At 45.9% G+C, this 16,305-nt stretch overlaps 3 protein-coding genes across 4 annotated transcripts; 1 reads left to right on the forward strand and 2 right to left on the reverse strand.

The window, feature by feature from the left end:
- Positions 1 to 125: 125 nt before the first annotated feature.
- Positions 126 to 2,991, reverse strand: LOC135995141 (dynein light chain 1, cytoplasmic-like). Of its 2 annotated transcripts, none has more exons than XM_065646224.1 (3): positions 2,856 to 2,991; positions 2,067 to 2,209; positions 126 to 738 (listed from the first exon to the last, which is right to left on the reverse strand). In XM_065646224.1, the coding sequence occupies exons 2-3, from the start codon at positions 2,196 to 2,198 to the stop codon at positions 601 to 603; spliced, it is 270 nt and encodes an 89-aa protein (XP_065502296.1). In that variant the 5' UTR covers positions 2,199 to 2,209; positions 2,856 to 2,991; the 3' UTR covers positions 126 to 600. The 2 variants fall into 2 exon arrangements, with proteins under 2 accessions (XP_065502296.1, XP_065502295.1); XM_065646223.1 differs by having other exon boundaries at positions 2,067 to 2,204; positions 2,856 to 2,946.
- A 1,202-nt stretch (positions 2,992 to 4,193) lies between these two features.
- On the forward strand, positions 4,194 to 10,079 carry COQ5 (coenzyme Q5, methyltransferase). Its single transcript, XM_065646288.1, has 7 exons — positions 4,194 to 4,353; positions 4,735 to 4,884; positions 5,340 to 5,564; positions 6,894 to 7,000; positions 8,682 to 8,770; positions 9,256 to 9,367; positions 9,485 to 10,079. Exons 1-7 carry the CDS (start codon positions 4,200 to 4,202, stop codon positions 9,584 to 9,586), a joined length of 939 nt encoding a protein of 312 aa, XP_065502360.1. The 5' UTR covers positions 4,194 to 4,199; the 3' UTR covers positions 9,587 to 10,079.
- Positions 10,080 to 10,577: 498 nt separating this feature from the next.
- LOC135995170 (dynein light chain 1, cytoplasmic) lies at positions 10,578 to 12,824 on the reverse strand. Its single transcript, XM_065646289.1, has 3 exons — positions 12,740 to 12,824; positions 12,318 to 12,460; positions 10,578 to 10,937 (listed from the first exon to the last, which is right to left on the reverse strand). Exons 2-3 carry the CDS (start codon positions 12,447 to 12,449, stop codon positions 10,800 to 10,802), a joined length of 270 nt encoding a protein of 89 aa, XP_065502361.1. The 5' UTR covers positions 12,450 to 12,460; positions 12,740 to 12,824; the 3' UTR covers positions 10,578 to 10,799.
- Between the last annotated feature and the right edge of the window lie 3,481 nt (positions 12,825 to 16,305).

The raw sequence follows: 16,305 nt of genomic DNA on the forward strand, positions 1-16,305 counted from the left end.
CTCCCGCCTCCGGCCCCAACCCCCCGGCCTCCTCCAGCAGCACTCCTCAGCACAGCCTGGCCGGGCCGAGTCACCCACTGCCACCGCCCAGACCGCACCAAGCAGCCAGAAATAACGACCTGGTGGCTGGTGAAGGTATTGTCCTTTATTTTCCAAAGCAGTTCTCCAACAGGCATCAGCAGAAAAAGAAAGCTCAGACTTTGGGGTAGTACATCCAGCAAAACAAGAGGGGAAAAATATTTAAAAAAAAAAAAAAAGAGAAGAGAGGTTTCAAACAGAAAGAACTAAACAGTCAGTACTTACATAGCACAAGCAGTAATTGGGCAATACTGTAGATGGCTATAAAACTCTCAAAGGCAAAACTGCTCCAACAGCTCTACTAGCAAAGAAGCAGCCTCTGAAAAAAAATAAATACAAGGAAGACTTTTTTTGTACTTTTCCTTTTTATATCCACTATGTAATATCATCTGCTATAGCATAATCCCTGCCATTGCCCTTGAAGATCAAGGCCTGCGTCCTCAGGAAGGCTGCAGTGACGAGTCAGAGGAGTCAGCACACAGTCCTGTAACTGGATGCAAGTTTCAGTCACAGTCCGTGGTTCTACCCAGACTTGAAAAGAAGAATAGCGACTTGGCCGAGGTAGAAGTAGATGAAGTGCTTGGTCTCATGAGTCACGTAGCTGCCAAAGTTCCTTCCCACGATGCAGTGCCAAGTGGGATTGTATTTCTTGTCAAACTCCTACAAAACAGATAACTAGAAATTAAGAACTCTTCTAAACAGATATTCACTTTCTGACCAAAGCAATTAGAGGAAGAGCAGATGCTTTTAAGTACTAAGATTATCTTATTTGCATGTTATTGTTCACCTGCTGCTTAGGCAAAAAAAAAATCCACAAAGAAAAGCCACAGTGCTTCCAATCTGAGCAGTAGTAAATTTAAAACATTACCCTTGTTCAGGGAAAGTAGTCTTTCTCCCCCTCCAATTCATACCATGATCTGAAACTACAGCCCTTGAGTAAAAGCTTCATCACTAGTTTTATACCTATAGAGACTCAGCCATAATTTAGAATTCATTGGTTATCTACAATATGGGTGCCAAAGGGACTCAGTAGAAAATTCTCTGCCACATGCTCTGTAACTCTAGTACCATCAAGAACTCTAAGAACTTGTGTTTTACACATTTCAAACAAATCATCTAGAAATTCCTAGTAGTTGCTACAAAGAACACCTGAAAAATATTCGACTAAATTCCTTCACTGTCATAGATAGCCCCTACATCTGGGGAAAAAAATGCCCTTCTCTATTGTGGGCATAGCAAACCGAGATTTCTCTAGTGGAAGCAATCATTCTGCTCAGTTGAATTATTTTTAAACAGTTCTTGCACTTCAGTTTAACTTCCATTGACACTCCGGTTTCTCCATTCTCCTGAGTTGACAAAGCAGGAAATACATTCAGAACTAGATTTTTCCCATGTTCAGTATTGTTGATCCTACATAAAGGATGACACAGATTTTGCAAACAACAGTGCCACCAGAACTGTTTTGTTTTGTTGTTGTTTCTGGGGTTTTTTTCTTTCTTTTTTGCTTATGTCACTACATAAGTAGCGCTGTGATTACAGTAGACTTAGAGAGAACTACCTTTCCTTGCAAATTTTGACCCAGCTGGACAGAACTTTGAACGGATCCTTAAGATTAAGTTCAATAAAACTGAAATCAAGGATTACGTAAAACAGGCTTTCTCTCAGAGGAAAACTGTAGGAGCTCAATAGAGCCGCTGTTTTTGCACCAACTCATCAGGCACCTGCCACTCTAGTCACCTGACAACGGGACAGTGGCAGAAAAGGCTCAAGTACAAAGTACTGCAAGAGAGAAACAGAAGGACCTGGAAAAGTCCACGTAAAGGGTGGGGAAAGGAACATAAGGACACCAGCCTGCAGAGAAAGTCCAACTTGATTATCTAGTGTCTCTAGAACTTGTTTCTCTAGAGCTACTTGCCCAGCAGCATTCCCCCTGCTTGATTTTTCATGTGCACAGAGATTTCAAAAGGACAGCACAAGTAAGCAATTACCTTCTTTATGTGAGCAGCAATGTCCTTCTCGATGTTGTACTTCTCCAGGGCCTGAGTAGCACACTCCACAGCATCTTGCTGCATCTCTTCTGACATGTCCGCATTCTTGATCACTGCCTTTCGATCACTCATGGTTGTCTGTACTGAGCAAAGAATAAGAGAATTCAAAGTTGCAGGAGCAGCCAGCTGCCCAGCAGTCACACAGGTACCATCACTCACAGCCGGTTCCATGGCCCGCGCTGTCCCCACAGCCGGGGCTGTGCAGCACTTTTACCGGCTGTGGCAGAGGCTCAGGGACAGCCCGTGCTCACAGCCAGAGGAACGGGGGTTTCAAACCCGCTCCCGTTCAGCACCTGCTCTCCAGGCGCTCCCGCCTCCAGCCGAACAAGCTCCGCCGCAGCGGTTTCAAACCCCGCCGGCCGCCGCCCTCCCGGCCCCTGTCCAGCTTGGCACAGCCCGACGCGGGCCGGGAGCCCCGGCACAGAGCGCGGCCGCTCCCGCGCCCGGCCCCGCCGGCCTCTCCCCGCAGAGCGGAGCGAACGAAGTCCAGCGCCCCCCGCCAAGGGCTCGGAGCCCGGCGTGGCTCCAGGGAAGACTCCTGCCTGCAGCTCTCGGGGATGTGGGAAAGGGGCGGCAACCACTGGGGAAGGGGCTTTGGCACGGGGGAGCCGCCGGGGCGCCCGGGCACTGGCTGCCCGGCCTCAGCCTTCGCGGCGCCCGAGCGGGACCCGGCCCCTCTCGGGAGCTGCCCCACCCCAGCGTCCGAAGCCCTCACACCGCTCTCCTCACCGTTTGGCAGGTGCCGCGGGACCAGCCGTGTGTGGAACGCAGCGGGCGGGGCACAGAGGAAAGCGATCACACCGCACGCTCCGCCGCCGCGTCGGTTTAACCGACCCGCGCGCACCGCCGTCGCCTCCAAGCGCCCCCAGCCCCACCCCTTCTATACTGACCGCCAGCCATTGGTCACCGCCACCACCCCCTCGAGCTCTCATTGGCCAGGGGCCGGCGCTCTCGTAGCGTTTTACTGCAGCAGTTTATTTCAGACCGGCATGCTTTGCGCCCGCACCCGTTCCCATAGCGACGGGCGGCAGCGAAGATGCAGATGGAACTGCGGCCTCGGTGGGAGCGAGGCCTCTGGGGTGGATCCCACAAAGCCTCCGCTGGGGCGAGCCCGGTGTATGGCCCATCCGCAGCACCCTGTGTGTGGGTATGCCTGGGCTGGTTGCTCTCAAGCGACGTGCAGCCTCTTCTCGGCCTTCCCGTTTCTTTCCTCAGGGCTGAGCTGCCTCAATGGGGCTGGTACAGCGGCCTGTGACTGCAGCGTGAGAGGCTCTCCCGGTCACTCCTCTGGTAGGCAAAGATCGTCTCTCCCTATAGTTGAGGTAGACATGAAAACAAACAAACAAAACAACTAAAAAGCGTATGTGATGCTTTGTAAGGCATCCTCCCTCAAAGAGTATAGAGCAAATATCTGAATTGCAGGTTTTGCCTAGTTCTGTAGATGAGAAAATCATGCTAGAGTCTGAGGATGGCACTAGTAAGTCTCAATGTGGAAAGATCTTGGCGAGGGAGACCCACTCGTACTCGGGGAATGGTGTGATGTAAATCTCACCAGAAAGGGCTAAGTAACCTCTTTGTATCTACAAAGCTGACAGGAGTTTCTGGACTATTCAAAAATGCCATAAACAGGACAGCTTTTGCAAAAAAAAAAAAATAGAAATGGTCTCCAATTTGTGGCAGTGTTCCTAATGGGAATCAGAAACTTTTCCTCTCTCCCTCAGGTCATCAGCGCCCACAAACCAGCCCTCCCTCTGCAAAACTAAACATCTAAACAGGTCAGAGAAAACTATTTGCAAAATTACTCAAATACGCTGTGTCGGCTTTGGGGGTTTTGGGGTTGGTTTGGGGTTTTTTTCCCCTGTCAGGTATGTCCTGCCGGGCGAGATTCAGCTGGTATCACCGGGATTCTTCGTGGTTGTGGGGGCCGAGTACAGAGCGCGGCCCCGGCCCGGCCCGGCCCCGCCCGTGGCCGCGCCCTCCGCCGGTGGGGTGGCTGCCGGAGCCCCGGTCCCGGCGCGGCGGGCGGCGCTGCCGCGGGGCCGGCGGGGCGGGGGGAGGTCGTGCCCTTGCAAGATGGCGGCGGCGGGGCTGTGCCCGGCGCGGGCGCTGCTGGCCCGGCCCGGCGCGGCTCTGCGGGCGCTCTGCGGCTCCGTGCGGGGCCTCGCCGCGGGGCCGGAGATGCACTTCGGCTTCCAGACCGTGACGGAGGCGGAGAGGAGGGAGAAAAGTGAGAGCGGCGGCGGGGTGCGGGGGGGCTGCCGTGGAGCGGGAACCTGACGGGGCTCCCGGTGCCCGTGGGGGCTGGAGATGGGTTTCGGGCTGGGCCGTTGGTTTGAGACGTTACCGGGAGTCTCGGTGAATAGTGTCAGTGTTACACCAACCCGATTATAATCTCAGTTCCGGAAGGGCTACGGGAAGAGGCTGTTTTTCCGAAGAGGCGTTTGTCAGGCAAGAGGCTCAGGATTCGGTCAATTATAAAGAGTTTTCGAGTGGTATTTTTCAGTTCCACATGGTGGCAGACCTCCATGAGGAAATAGATGATACTTTTCACTTCCACAGGAGCATTTTTAGGTAAATTCCATTTAATTCTCATGTCTTTTCTTTGCAGTTTACCAGGTCTTTGAAAGTGTGGCCAAGAAATATGATGTAATGAACGATTCAATGACTCTAGGGATTCATCGAGTGTGGAAGGACATCCTTGTGCGTAAAATGAACCCTTCCCCTGGAACACTTCTTCTTGATGTTGCTGGAGGAACAGGTAAATAGTTTTGGTGAGTTCCACATGATAATGCCATGCTGGATTTGTACTGTTTCAGTCTGCTCAGAATTTAGCTGCCAAGGCTTTTTTTTCACCCTCAGTTCCCCGTCTTTAAAACTAGTGAAGCACCTACTTGATTTTTGCAGAGAAGGGTCAAGAGGTAACTTCTTTGTGTTTTGTAGTATCTTGTTTCAAGGCTCTGAAAGGTTTATAGTACTGCCATTATATGTTATGGAAAACTGTTTCCATTTATAGGAAGTCATGGACTCTTTGGTCTTAATACATTCCCTTTCTTTGTTTTGTTTCCCCCTTCTTCCCCTCCCACCCTGTGTGTGTGGTTTTTATTTACATATAGCTAAATAAAAATTCTGTTTGATGTTCAAAGCCTTATGTTCAAATTTCTTGTAGTCAGAAAACATTCCAAAACATGTATCTTTCTTCTAAAACAAATGCAGGTGACATCGCCTTTCGATTTATTAATTATGTTCGCTCTGTACGAGAACGTCAGCTCCAACGGAAGCTTAGGCACCATCAAAATTTATCATGGCAGGAAATTGCTGAGAGTTACCAGGAAGACAAATCAAAGTCTCTAGGGGATTCCCAAGTGGTGGTCTGTGACATTAACAAAGAAATGTTAAAAGTTGGGAAGCAGAAGGCACAGCATCTTGGCTACACTGAAGGTAAGTCATGCATTGTGCCCTTTGCCTCATAGCAAGAATTCAACACATGATAGCTGTCAGGTAATCACCACTTCAGGATTTTCAGAATTGCAATGCACATTATATAGGCAGGGTGTATACTAGAGGTGTGCTTGCGTATTTGCCAATGTAGAGTAACTTTTTCAGTGAGCATGTGCGTAGTATGTTGTTCAGATGTACAGTGATCTTCTTGAATAACACTTGAACTTTCAGAAATGCAGATATGGAGGTGTCCACAAGGTCTGATACGAAGCTATCCTTCAAAATTGGTTAAATAACCTAAACCTGCTGTTTGTATCCATGCAAATGAATCTGATGTTATTAAGGCATATAATGCAAAAAAGCTCAGCCCTAGAATGATTACACTGAAGATCTTATAGTGGGTACTTAAGGAATCAAGGCAGGAAATAATAAATGCAAGAACTAAAGTGGATTGTGAACCTATAAAACTTCCCACAGTTAGAACATATGCTAATAGTACTCAGAGAAACTGAATTATATTGATGTTCTGAATTATATTAAATGTTAGTTTGCAGGTCAATGCATTAATTCACTGATATCTAGAATTTGTTGGGGACCATGCCAATTCTGATTGAAAAGCTTGATTTTAAGAAGTAAGACATAGAAGTTTTGCATTTGAGTCACCAAAAGCAGTGACTTTAAGAACTATTCATTCCAAATTAAGCAGTCTTATTTTTGGTACAAATAACTTGGACATTGATGCTGCACAGATAGACATGGCCATGATCCACTGGGATTTGGGAAGCAACACAGCTGCAACAGGATCACATAGTGATAGTGCTGATGGAGGGAATGCAGCTTTTCATGCTTCTCACACTATTGAAGCTTTCTAGCAAAATGTTTTAAGTGTTTTGGCCATTGTTGAATGGCAAGACATTAATAATAGTTTATAGTTACTCTTTGAGCAGAGACTCTTATTTTTGCAGCTTCACTACAAACAAACAGCAGCCAGTTTCCGGAAAGCCAGTTGCTTTCTACTATGATGCAAGATTTGGGTGAAATCTTCTTGGCAGCCTAAGGCATTCTGAGCACAGTGTGCATGTATATGCAGAAGAATGTTTTGGCTGATCTGCAAAATTAATTACTTTGCTTGACAGACAGCTGTACAATACAGGGCCTTGAAAGGTTTGAGAGTATAGACTGAGGTGTCTTTCCACGAACAAAAATGCAAAATTGAATTATTAGTTTTAAATACCACTTTATTAATAATAATTTTCTTCTGAAATAGATAAGTTCTAGACTTTCAGGAGCAGTCTGAGTTCAATTCTGTGTCCTTGGCTTTTATTACAGGCTTGTCCTGGGTACTTGGGAATGCTGAAGAGTTGCCCTTTGATGATGATAAGTTTGATGTTTACACAATTGCCTTTGGAATCCGAAATGTAACTCGTATTGATTTGGTAAGTTGCTGTAGTGTATCCTGACATGGGGTCCTTACAATTCACCTGAGTTTTTCCATTGTAGCAGAGGAAGTAAAGGAGGAATTTCTTTGGATAAAGGAACATCTTTATCTACTCATGAAACATTTAAAATAAGTGGCATGTATTGTGCAACTTGTTTGGATGAAGAATGTAATTAAATGCCCCACATTTGTGATAAAAGGTTAGATTTATACTAGTTGTGCCCAATCCTTCCAGCTCAGCAAGACAATCTCTTCCGAAGGCAAAAAGGGCTGAATGCTGCAGTCATTCCCCACTTCTCCTGACCTGTGGTGTGGCTGGATCTACACATGCACAGTGCAGTCACTGTGCATGTCTCAGATCCTCTTGGAGCACGTGATCTGCATCCCACCTGCAGTGGGTCCAGCGCCTTCTGCCTGGTTCTATTTCCATGCCTGAGCATGCAGAGCTCCCAGAGCAGCGTGGCAAGCAGCTGCTGCCATCACTGCGGCTGCACAAACCCATTCAGCCCACTGCTGCTCAGTGTTTTTACACGGGCCAGCAGTAGGGTTTCCTATGAAGAACAAGTATGATTTTAATTAGGGTAAGCAGCACCCTTTGTTCTAAACAGTATCTGTCCTTCAAAAACAGCTAGCTGTCTTGTGGGTGAGGATAGGTTAGATCACCTGTCTAGCTAGACTAGTTGTCTGTTTTGGAGGAGTGTTACAACCTTGGCAATGCTGTTGTATGGAAGGTGTAGCGTTTGGATCCAAACCACCTGGAGCCATAGGCCTTGGAACTTCTCCTAATGCAGATGGCCTTTCACAGTGCTTCGTCTTGCACTCTTCTGAAGCACAGGCTGTCTGTCTGAATACCCCTTCATGGATGCAGCAGACTGGTAGCATAGCTCCCTGGAGACCTGATACAAAACACATCCCAACCTCCAATTGTTTGGCAGAGTTCCCTTCACGTATGTGCACTGTTTATATTTTATTCCTTAGGAACACGACAGTTGAAGCCAAGCAGATGTACAACCTCCAGTGTTTCTTGATTACAACTCAGCTGTGCTCTTTTGTGAAAAAACATACAGTTGTAAACAGAATTTTGTCTTGGTGGTTCTTAGGTGTTTTATTTTGCATATAGAATGGAATTTTCAAAGTAGGCAAAGGTTTTCTTCTTCCCTCTCCTTCCTCCCTGTTCTCACACATTGCTCATCTAAGACCCAGTATCATTTCTGCTTTGATCTTTTGGGTGTGCCTCACAGTTGAGTAAAATCTTTTGATTAAAAAAAAAAAAAAGAAAAGCTATCTCGCCTCCTATTTATTTTCAGTTTCTTGTAGCTGAGTCACCTCCTTTTTGGGTTTGGTGTGTAATTACAAGAGCTCTGCTGGCAAACATTCATCAGCTGAGAGTAGGGGGAAAAAAAGAAGAAAAATGGCAAACCTGACATCATAGTTTCAGTACAAAACCTGCTATAAATCTATTTATGTAACAGCAAGAGTTCTTCTGGTTTGGCTTTGTTGTTTGTTTGGAGGTTTTTTTGTACTTGTCTCAAGCTGCTTCTCCACGAGCAAATGTTGGAGATTGCCAATCAGGATTCTCTTTACCCCTCTCAGTTCATCACTGAGCTGCCATCACTTGGCATTATAACAGGCAGGTGCTGTTCTACGGAAACAAACCTATTCTGTCTACTTTGTCTCAGGCCCTTCAGGAGGCTTATCGTGTGCTGAAACCAGGAGGAAGATTTCTCTGCCTTGAATTTAGTCACGTCAGCAACCCTCTTCTTTCCAGGTAGGAACATGGTGACACTTAATGCTGTGTCACAGGGCTCTCTTATTTGTACTTAGCCAGAATAGGAGATGGAGACACTTTGAGGCCACCTCATTGTGCACTTCTAAAATCAGACACAGACTGCATAGCATAGTGGTACCCAATAAAAGGATGAGGGGCAACAGGCACAGACTGAAGCACAGGAGGTTCCATCTGAAGATGAGGAGAAACTTCTTTACTTTGAGGTGCCAGAGCCCTGGAACAGGCTGCCCAGAGCGGGTGTGGAGTCTCCTTCTCTGGAGACGTTCAAACCTGCCTGGACACATTCCTGTGTGATCTGCTCTAGGTGTACCTGCTTTAGCACAGGGGTTGGACTAAATGATCTCCAGAGGTCCCTTCCAACCCCAACCAGTCTGTGATTCTGTGGTGCAGATATCGACTTGTCTTGGAGAGGGTTTGTTTTAAACTTATTTGTATTAATCTGTATTTGCTCTCTGTCTGTGCAGTCTCTATGATCTGTACAGTTTCCAGGTTATCCCTGTGCTGGGTGAGGTTATCGCTGGTGACTGGAAGTCTTACCAGTATCTTGTGGAGAGCATCCGACGTTTCCCCCCTCAGGTAAGACAGTATTTTTCTGAATTCACTAACATACATGACACAGTCTCAGTATGATCTTGCAGTCAACTGGCTTATAGGCCTTCAGGCTGTTATAATTATGGAACTATTATTTTTCAGGAGGAATTGAAGGCAATGATAGAAGATGCTGGGTTTCTTAAGGTGGATTATCAGAATTTAAACTCAGGCATTGTTGCCATTCACTCAGGTTTCAAACTGTAAGTCTACCATGTAGCAAAACACAGGAAGTGTAGTTTTCTTGAGGAGTATGAAGGCTGTGGAATTTCAATGCTCTCAAGATTGAAGAGGAGTTTTAAGAACTTGTGCAAATGCTCAGCAGTCACCCAGAAGAACATCGGCTACCTTTTTTTGCCCATGAAACCTGTAGATTGAGTGACTCCTGTCGTGTTCCTTACACTTGCAATTCCCTTCAAGTGCAATGTGAAGGACATGACCAAAACTGAGCAATGCTAACAAATGAAGCAACTTCAGTGACCAGAAATAGACTGACTGGTCTTCAAATAAGAAGCCTCCTTTTTTTTACTAAGCTTCAAGGAGGATATCATGCCAGTGAGAAGTAACTTGGATTTATTAGATTTTTATTAAGCTATTATTATCTTTGCTATGTGGACTCTTAGGGGATTTTTCCCCACGATTCCTTTACTACTTTCGAAGGCAAATGGAAGGCTTGTGAAATAAAACAGCTCTGCATCAACTTTTTTCATTTAGGTCAATATTTTAACCTTTCTAAGAAGGTATATTTTTAAGAAAGGATTTTTTTTTCTAAGGAAAATGACTGCATAATTGTATTCTGGGGTGACATGACATGGGATGACATTGTCTCTTCTGAAAATGGGGAGATGAAAGGACTATTGCTTTTAGGTCGCCAGCTCACTTGAAATCAGAAAAGCAACACTGGATCTAAACTCCAGAATTTGTACTGGAGGTTGTGCATGCTGAAAATATTCTTATCAAGAACTGGAAACCAGTCTCTTTTCTCTCAAGGAAAATATCTCCTGTTGTTCTCAGTTACTGAATGATGACGCATTTATAGATTAGCTCAGGCTTCAGCTGCTGTGGATGAGGGGGGTGAAACGGAGGTGGGGATGTTCCTCCTTCATTCACGGTGGAACAGAAGGTAATGCAAACACTAAGAGGGCAGAAGGGTAGAGAAAACTCTTAAAGGATAAACTTGTTCCAACAGTTTTATTAGCAAAGAAGCCATCTTTTGAAAGAAAATAAATACAAGGAAGACACTTTTGCCTTTTTTATAGCCACAATAAAGATACCAGCTGCTACAGCAAAATCCCTGACCATTAACAATGCCACAAAAGACCCAAAGATCAAGGTCTGTTTCCTCAGGAAGGCTGAAGGGAGGAGCCTGTTTGGAGTTGGCCTGCAGTCCAGGTGCAAGTTTCAGTAACAGTCTGTGGTCCTACCCAGACTTGAAAAGAAGAATAGCGACTTGGCCGAGGTAGAAGTAGATGAAGTGCTTGGTCTCATGAGTCACGTAGCTGCCAAAGTTCCTTCCCACGATGCAGTGCCAAGTGGGATTGTATTTCTTGTCAAACTCCTGCAGAAGACAGAACTAGGAATTCAGCATTTCCGTGAGAATTGTACTAATACTGTTCAACAGGGTGGGGTTTTTTTTTGCAATATGTCACTTGTTAGCGAGTATCACTTTTGGAAGAAGGCAATTAAGGAACAGCATATGCTCTTAAGTGCAAGGATCATCTGTCACTTTTTAACTCATCTGCTGCTTACTCAGACCAAAAAAAAAAGTGCTTCCAAGCTGAGCAGGAATAACCTTAAAACATATGTTTGGGGAAGTAACTTTTCTTCAAATTCTCATGATCTCAAATGATAACTTTTAAAACTTCACTGCTTGTTCTGAATCTATACAGACTAAGTTATTATTTTGACTTGCTTAGATGTTTTCAAGAAGGGTGCTGAAAGGACAATAGATGGAAAATTCTCTGCCACTTTTTTGATACAAGGTCATGAAGCCATGTTCTTCCCACACACTGTAGTCAGGAACCTGCTGTGACTTTCAAATAAACTCATAGAATCATAAAATGTCCTGAGTTGGAAGGGACCCACAAGGATCATTAAGTCCAACTCTTGTCCCTGGATAGGACAACCCCAAAATTCACACCATGTGTCTGAGGGTGTTGTGCAGTCTCGTCTTGAACACTGTCAGGCTTGGGGCTGTGACAGCTCCCTGGGGAGCCTGTTCCAGTGCTCCAGCACCCTCTGGGTGAAGAACCTTTTCCTAATGTCCAAACTAAACCTCCCCTGGCACATCTCCTGCCATTCTCTTGGATCCTAACTCATGTGTACAAGTCTACTCTCAGTAAAACCATGCAGTCAGTGGTTATACACTGCACTAGCTATAATAACAGCTGTCCGCTGAAGAGACTTTTTGTGAGAGCATGCAAGAGCTTGTGTTCTGCTCAGCCAGACCCTTGAACTAACTGCAGCTCAATCTGGCTCTCAGTAGGAGAGAAAATCTGACACATTGGAAGCTGAGAACCATCTGTTCTGCATTAGCATGAACAGTTTGTCTTACATGTAGTGGGGAAAAAAAAAAAAGCCACAAACCCACTTCTTATTACAAGGTCAGAAAACCACCACTTCTCAAAGAGGCTCCATGGACCCCCTGCGTTTTGCACCAGCTCATCAGGCACCTGCCACTCTGGTCACCTGACAATGGGACAGTGGCAGAAAAGGCTCAAGTACAAAGTACTGCAAGAGAGAAACAGAAGGACCTGGAAAAGTCCACGTAAAGGGTGGGGAAAGGAACATAAGGACACCAGCCTGCAGAGAAAGTCCAACTTGATTATCTAGTGTCTCTAGAACTTGTTTCTCTAGAGCTACTTGCCCAGCAGCATCCCCCTGCTTGATTTTTCATGTGCACAGAGATTTCAAAAGGACAGCACAAGTAAGCAATTACCTTCTTTATGTGAGCAGCAATGTCCTTCTCGATGTTGTACTTCTCCAGGGCTTGAGTAGCACACTCCACAGAGTCTTGCTGCATCTCTTCTGACATGTCTGCATTCTTGATCACTGCCTTTCGATCGCTCATGGTTGTCTGTACTGAGCAAAGAAGAGAATTCAAAGTTGCAGGAGCAGCCAGCTGCCCAGCAGTCACACAGGTACCATCACTCACAGCCGGTTCCATGGCCCGCGCTGTCCCCACAGCCGGGGCTGTGCAGCACTTTTACCGGCTGTGGCAGAGGCTCAGGCACAGCCCGTGCTCACAGCCAGAGGAACGGGGGTTTCACACCCGCTCCCGTTCAGCACCTGCTCTCCAGGCGCTCCCGCCTGCAGTTCGGGGGGACGCGGGAAAGGGGATGCAGCCGCCGGGACACTCACCGCTCCCGGCAGTGCCGGCTGCCAGTGTGCCCGGGCACCGGGAAGAGTCAGACTCCCCGGAGAGCCGCTCCCCTCACGGTTTGTCGGGCGCTGCGGACTGACCCTGTGCGGAGCGGAGCGGAGCGGCGCCGCGGGATGCTCAGTGCGCGCCGGACCGCCTCCGAGCGCCGCAACCCCGCCCCCTCCGCACCGGCCGCCCGCCATTGGTCACCGCCACCGCCCCCTCCGAGCGTTCATTGGTCAAGGCTGGGGCGCTGACGTAGGGTTTTACTCTTGCGTTTTCTTTCAGCCCGGCATGCCTCGCGCCCGCGTCCGTTCCCATAGCGACGGGCGGCGGTGGCGGCGCAGCTCCGGGTGAGGGTCCGGCAGGGCGCACGCTGTCGGGGGTGCGACTGCGGATGGCAACTGTGTGTGGACAGCCTGTAGGCCTGGCTCGCTGCTACTCGCCGCTGGCGTTGCCTAGTGATTCTGAGCCAAACTCCCTGTTCCTTAAAGTAAACTGTCTCCAGTGCATCTTAATGTGCCCACCAGTTTCTGTAAAACACCTTTCCGTAATTGATATGTGAGCCCCAAACGCTGTTTTGTTACTCACTTCAGCCTAGATCACAGGCACCGAATTCAACCTGGTATTTTCTGCAACTGGCCCTTGTTTCTCTTTGAACTGGGATAACTCTGTCAGTAAGATGATCCTTACAGGCAGGAAAGCCCACCCATGTCAGACAAAATAATTCCATAGTTTAAAAACGGCACTCAATCATCTTTCCTATTAACGTGTCCATTTTCCATTTGTCTTTCACTCAGTGATCTCTGATAGAAATCTTTTATCCATGTTTACCACGTATGATCAAGTCAGCTCTAAACTTTGTTCCTCCTGTCAACTAAATCCAACAGACTTCTTGTGTCTCATCTAGGGCATCTTTTGTGGATCTCACAATTTCTGCAACTCTTGCCTTTTTTGCATTTTCTTTTTTGTTTGTTTCTCTGTTTTGTTTTAAATGAAGCAAGATGTTTGGGAGATCCCCAGTGCTCCCTTTGGTTAGTTTCACTCTGCCTGGGGCTGTTTCTGCTTTTACTGTCATCAGCAGCTAGAAAATTGCTGTTTTCTGTAGCTGGTGATCTGTTAATAACAGGACTCTGAACCATGTCTATAGGTAACAGCACAAGATGACTTAAAGGTTTTCAAATACTGATTGGTTGGACTGCCCTTTCCTTGTACTAATAAAAAAAACTCGAAAGCAGTCATCCACCTCACTTGAAATGCAAATATTTTTCATGTTAGCGCCATATAGTTACCTGCTCAGTGTCACTCGTAGCAAAAGTAGCATAACTGAAAGAAATCCTTTGGTTTTGGAAGCTCTGAGGCAACCTCAGAAGGATGTACTGTGCCCAAAATGTTAAAACTGGATAAGGTAGCACTTTTGTCAGTCTAGGGTATTTCAGAAAATCTTTTGAATTTAGCTCCCAGGTTTTGGCATTCCAGTTAGAAGAGATGCAATTCACAGCTTTGCTTTCTGGATTGCTATCAGGAGTGTGTGTTAGGGACAACTCTGAAAGTTATGAAATTAAGGGAATTTTTCTGGTTTAACGCAGCAGATGAAAGGGCATAAGAGACTTTGTGTGCTAGGAATTTGAAGAAGCTTTGAATAGTCTCGGGGCCACAGTAAGCAATTAATTTACAGAACTGTGTGTAATACCTGCAGCACCAGCAATGGTTCTTTGAGTACTGGACAGTTTCGTGCTGACAGAACCAAACCATTTAACAATCTTCTGAGTGCTTACAATGAACTCCAGAAACACCCATGAATCTCTGAGGAGGTAGTTGTGTTTGGTAGCTGCAGGCAAATTTCTGTGGATTTCTGTGCATTTATTAAGATGTGCTGACTACTGCAGGAAATGTCAGTGTGGGTGAGATACATGTCATTAATGAGAAACATTAAAGCCTGACATACATGGCTTTAAAGAGAAACATGAGAGTCTTACTTGTTAATCTAGAATATAAAAGGATAGTTTCCCTGAGGATAGAGCTGCAGGGGAAGGCAGAACAAATACACATAGGAGATGATAGCTGAAGTAGAGCAGGTGCCAAAGAAAATTCGGTAATGGATAAGACATATCATGAGATTCCCTTGCAGATGCAGATTAGATTGTAAGCACTTTTCAGATTAGGCTTTTTTTGCTCTGTGTTGAATACTGTATCACTATATCTAATAGAGATGGTTTTTTTTCTGGGGCTCCTACTTACTATAAAAACATAAAATAATAATTATTAGCAATAAAACATCAATTTTCTTTTTCCCATAAAGCTGAAGAAATCTCCACCTTGAAATTTTCTTTGTAAACCTGGGATCTATATGCTAGGGCTTTTAATCCAACTTTATATGTTACAGATCTACAAAGTAGTGGAAAAACCTCAGCAGGTGTAAGTCAAGTTATCTCCATGGTCTCCAGGGAAACTAGATATATTTACGTCATCTCAGAATCTGGTCTCCTTTTGTTGTTTTCTTTTTAACCAAATATTTTTAAGATTATTTTTGCTGTATCTATTAACCACTGAGAAAAGACGAGTTATTTCACAAATACACATTATGTTTGCCAAACCACAGTTACAAGGAATTTACAGGTAGTGATTTTATTACGATTCCTTAACTGTATCTATTCACATACCTCGGTTTATAAGTTGCATTGTGGTAGAACCACACAAAGATCTGACCCAGATCCAGAGGCTCTGCGGTGAAAGTAGGTGAACCAGCACCACGAAGGGTGTCTTGTCCCCACTTCAGGGTGCAGCCGGGGCCCCATGGGGCTTCGGGCCATCCCATGGGGCTTCGGGCCATCCCATGGGGCACAGCACCCACCACCTCAGACATGCCAAGGAGAAGCTGAAGCGCTAACGCGTTCTGCCCCACAGGCAGCTCATCTGGTCTTTGCTGGGCTTTCTGTTTGGTGTCTGCAGGTGTCTGCGTCACAGCTGTAATTCCCTCATTAGTGGTGAAGTTGCAACAAACCCCTTCATTAAGGAAAGGTGTGTTTTCCACTTTAAATGCAGTTTGGGATGCAGGGAACAGGCATCTGTCTGTTCTCTGACTGGAGTGTGTGGGTAAGGGTGGTCATGTCCAGACCCCTCCAGCATGATACCAGGAATTGGTGTTTTTAAGCCTAGCCTGTGCTGCACTGGGAAGGTAGGATCATCCTTGCCCAAATTGTTGGTTTGGTTGTTGCTTTTAAATAGTTACTTGATGTATTGGGTTGGAAGTTCCTGAGGCCATGCAGTTCACTCTCAAATTCCTCTTCCTTTTTCTATGTAAATAATAGTCCTTATTTTCTCTGATGGTAAAAGGAAGAGGCCAAAATGGATCGAACAAATGGGGATTTCTCAAACTGGAAATTCTCTGCTAACACACTTGTCGTATGGCATGACTTGAGATCTTTCCTTGTCATGATGTATATTCATTGTAAATTACTTTTAGGCTGAGCTTGTATATTTGTAAAACTTGGAGCATTTGCAGGGTCTGAATCTTGAAAAGCCTGAGACCAAAGCACTAATACAGTGTTAGTGAGACTAAAGC

Source organism: Caloenas nicobarica, chromosome 16, assembly GCF_036013445.1.
Source record: "Caloenas nicobarica isolate bCalNic1 chromosome 16, bCalNic1.hap1, whole genome shotgun sequence".
NCBI classification, from domain to species: domain Eukaryota; kingdom Metazoa; phylum Chordata; class Aves; order Columbiformes; family Columbidae; genus Caloenas; species Caloenas nicobarica.

What these genes read in the sequence shown, in the direction of transcription:
- COQ5 (XM_065646288.1), top strand. Translation starts at nt 4,200, where the DNA reads ATGGCGGCGGCGGGGCTGTGCCCGGCGCGGGCGCTGCTGGCCCGGCCC. An exon ending in TGATGTTGCTGGAGGAACAG is followed by an intron (nt 4,885 to 5,339) that starts GTAAATAGTTTT and finishes AAACAAATGCAG; the next exon opens with GTGACATCGCCTTTCGATTT. An exon ending in TCCGACGTTTCCCCCCTCAG is followed by an intron (nt 9,368 to 9,484) that starts GTAAGACAGTAT and finishes ATTATTTTTCAG; the next exon opens with GAGGAATTGAAGGCAATGAT.
- LOC135995141 (XM_065646224.1), bottom strand. Translation starts at nt 2,198, where the DNA reads ATGAGTGATCGAAAGGCAGTGATCAAGAATGCGGACATGTCAGAAGAG. An exon ending in TTGCTGCTCACATAAAGAAG is followed by an intron (nt 739 to 2,066) that starts GTAATTGCTTAC and finishes TCTGTTTTGTAG; the next exon opens with GAGTTTGACAAGAAATACAA.
- LOC135995170 (XM_065646289.1), bottom strand. Translation starts at nt 12,449, where the DNA reads ATGAGCGATCGAAAGGCAGTGATCAAGAATGCAGACATGTCAGAAGAG. An exon ending in TTGCTGCTCACATAAAGAAG is followed by an intron (nt 10,938 to 12,317) that starts GTAATTGCTTAC and finishes TGTCTTCTGCAG; the next exon opens with GAGTTTGACAAGAAATACAA.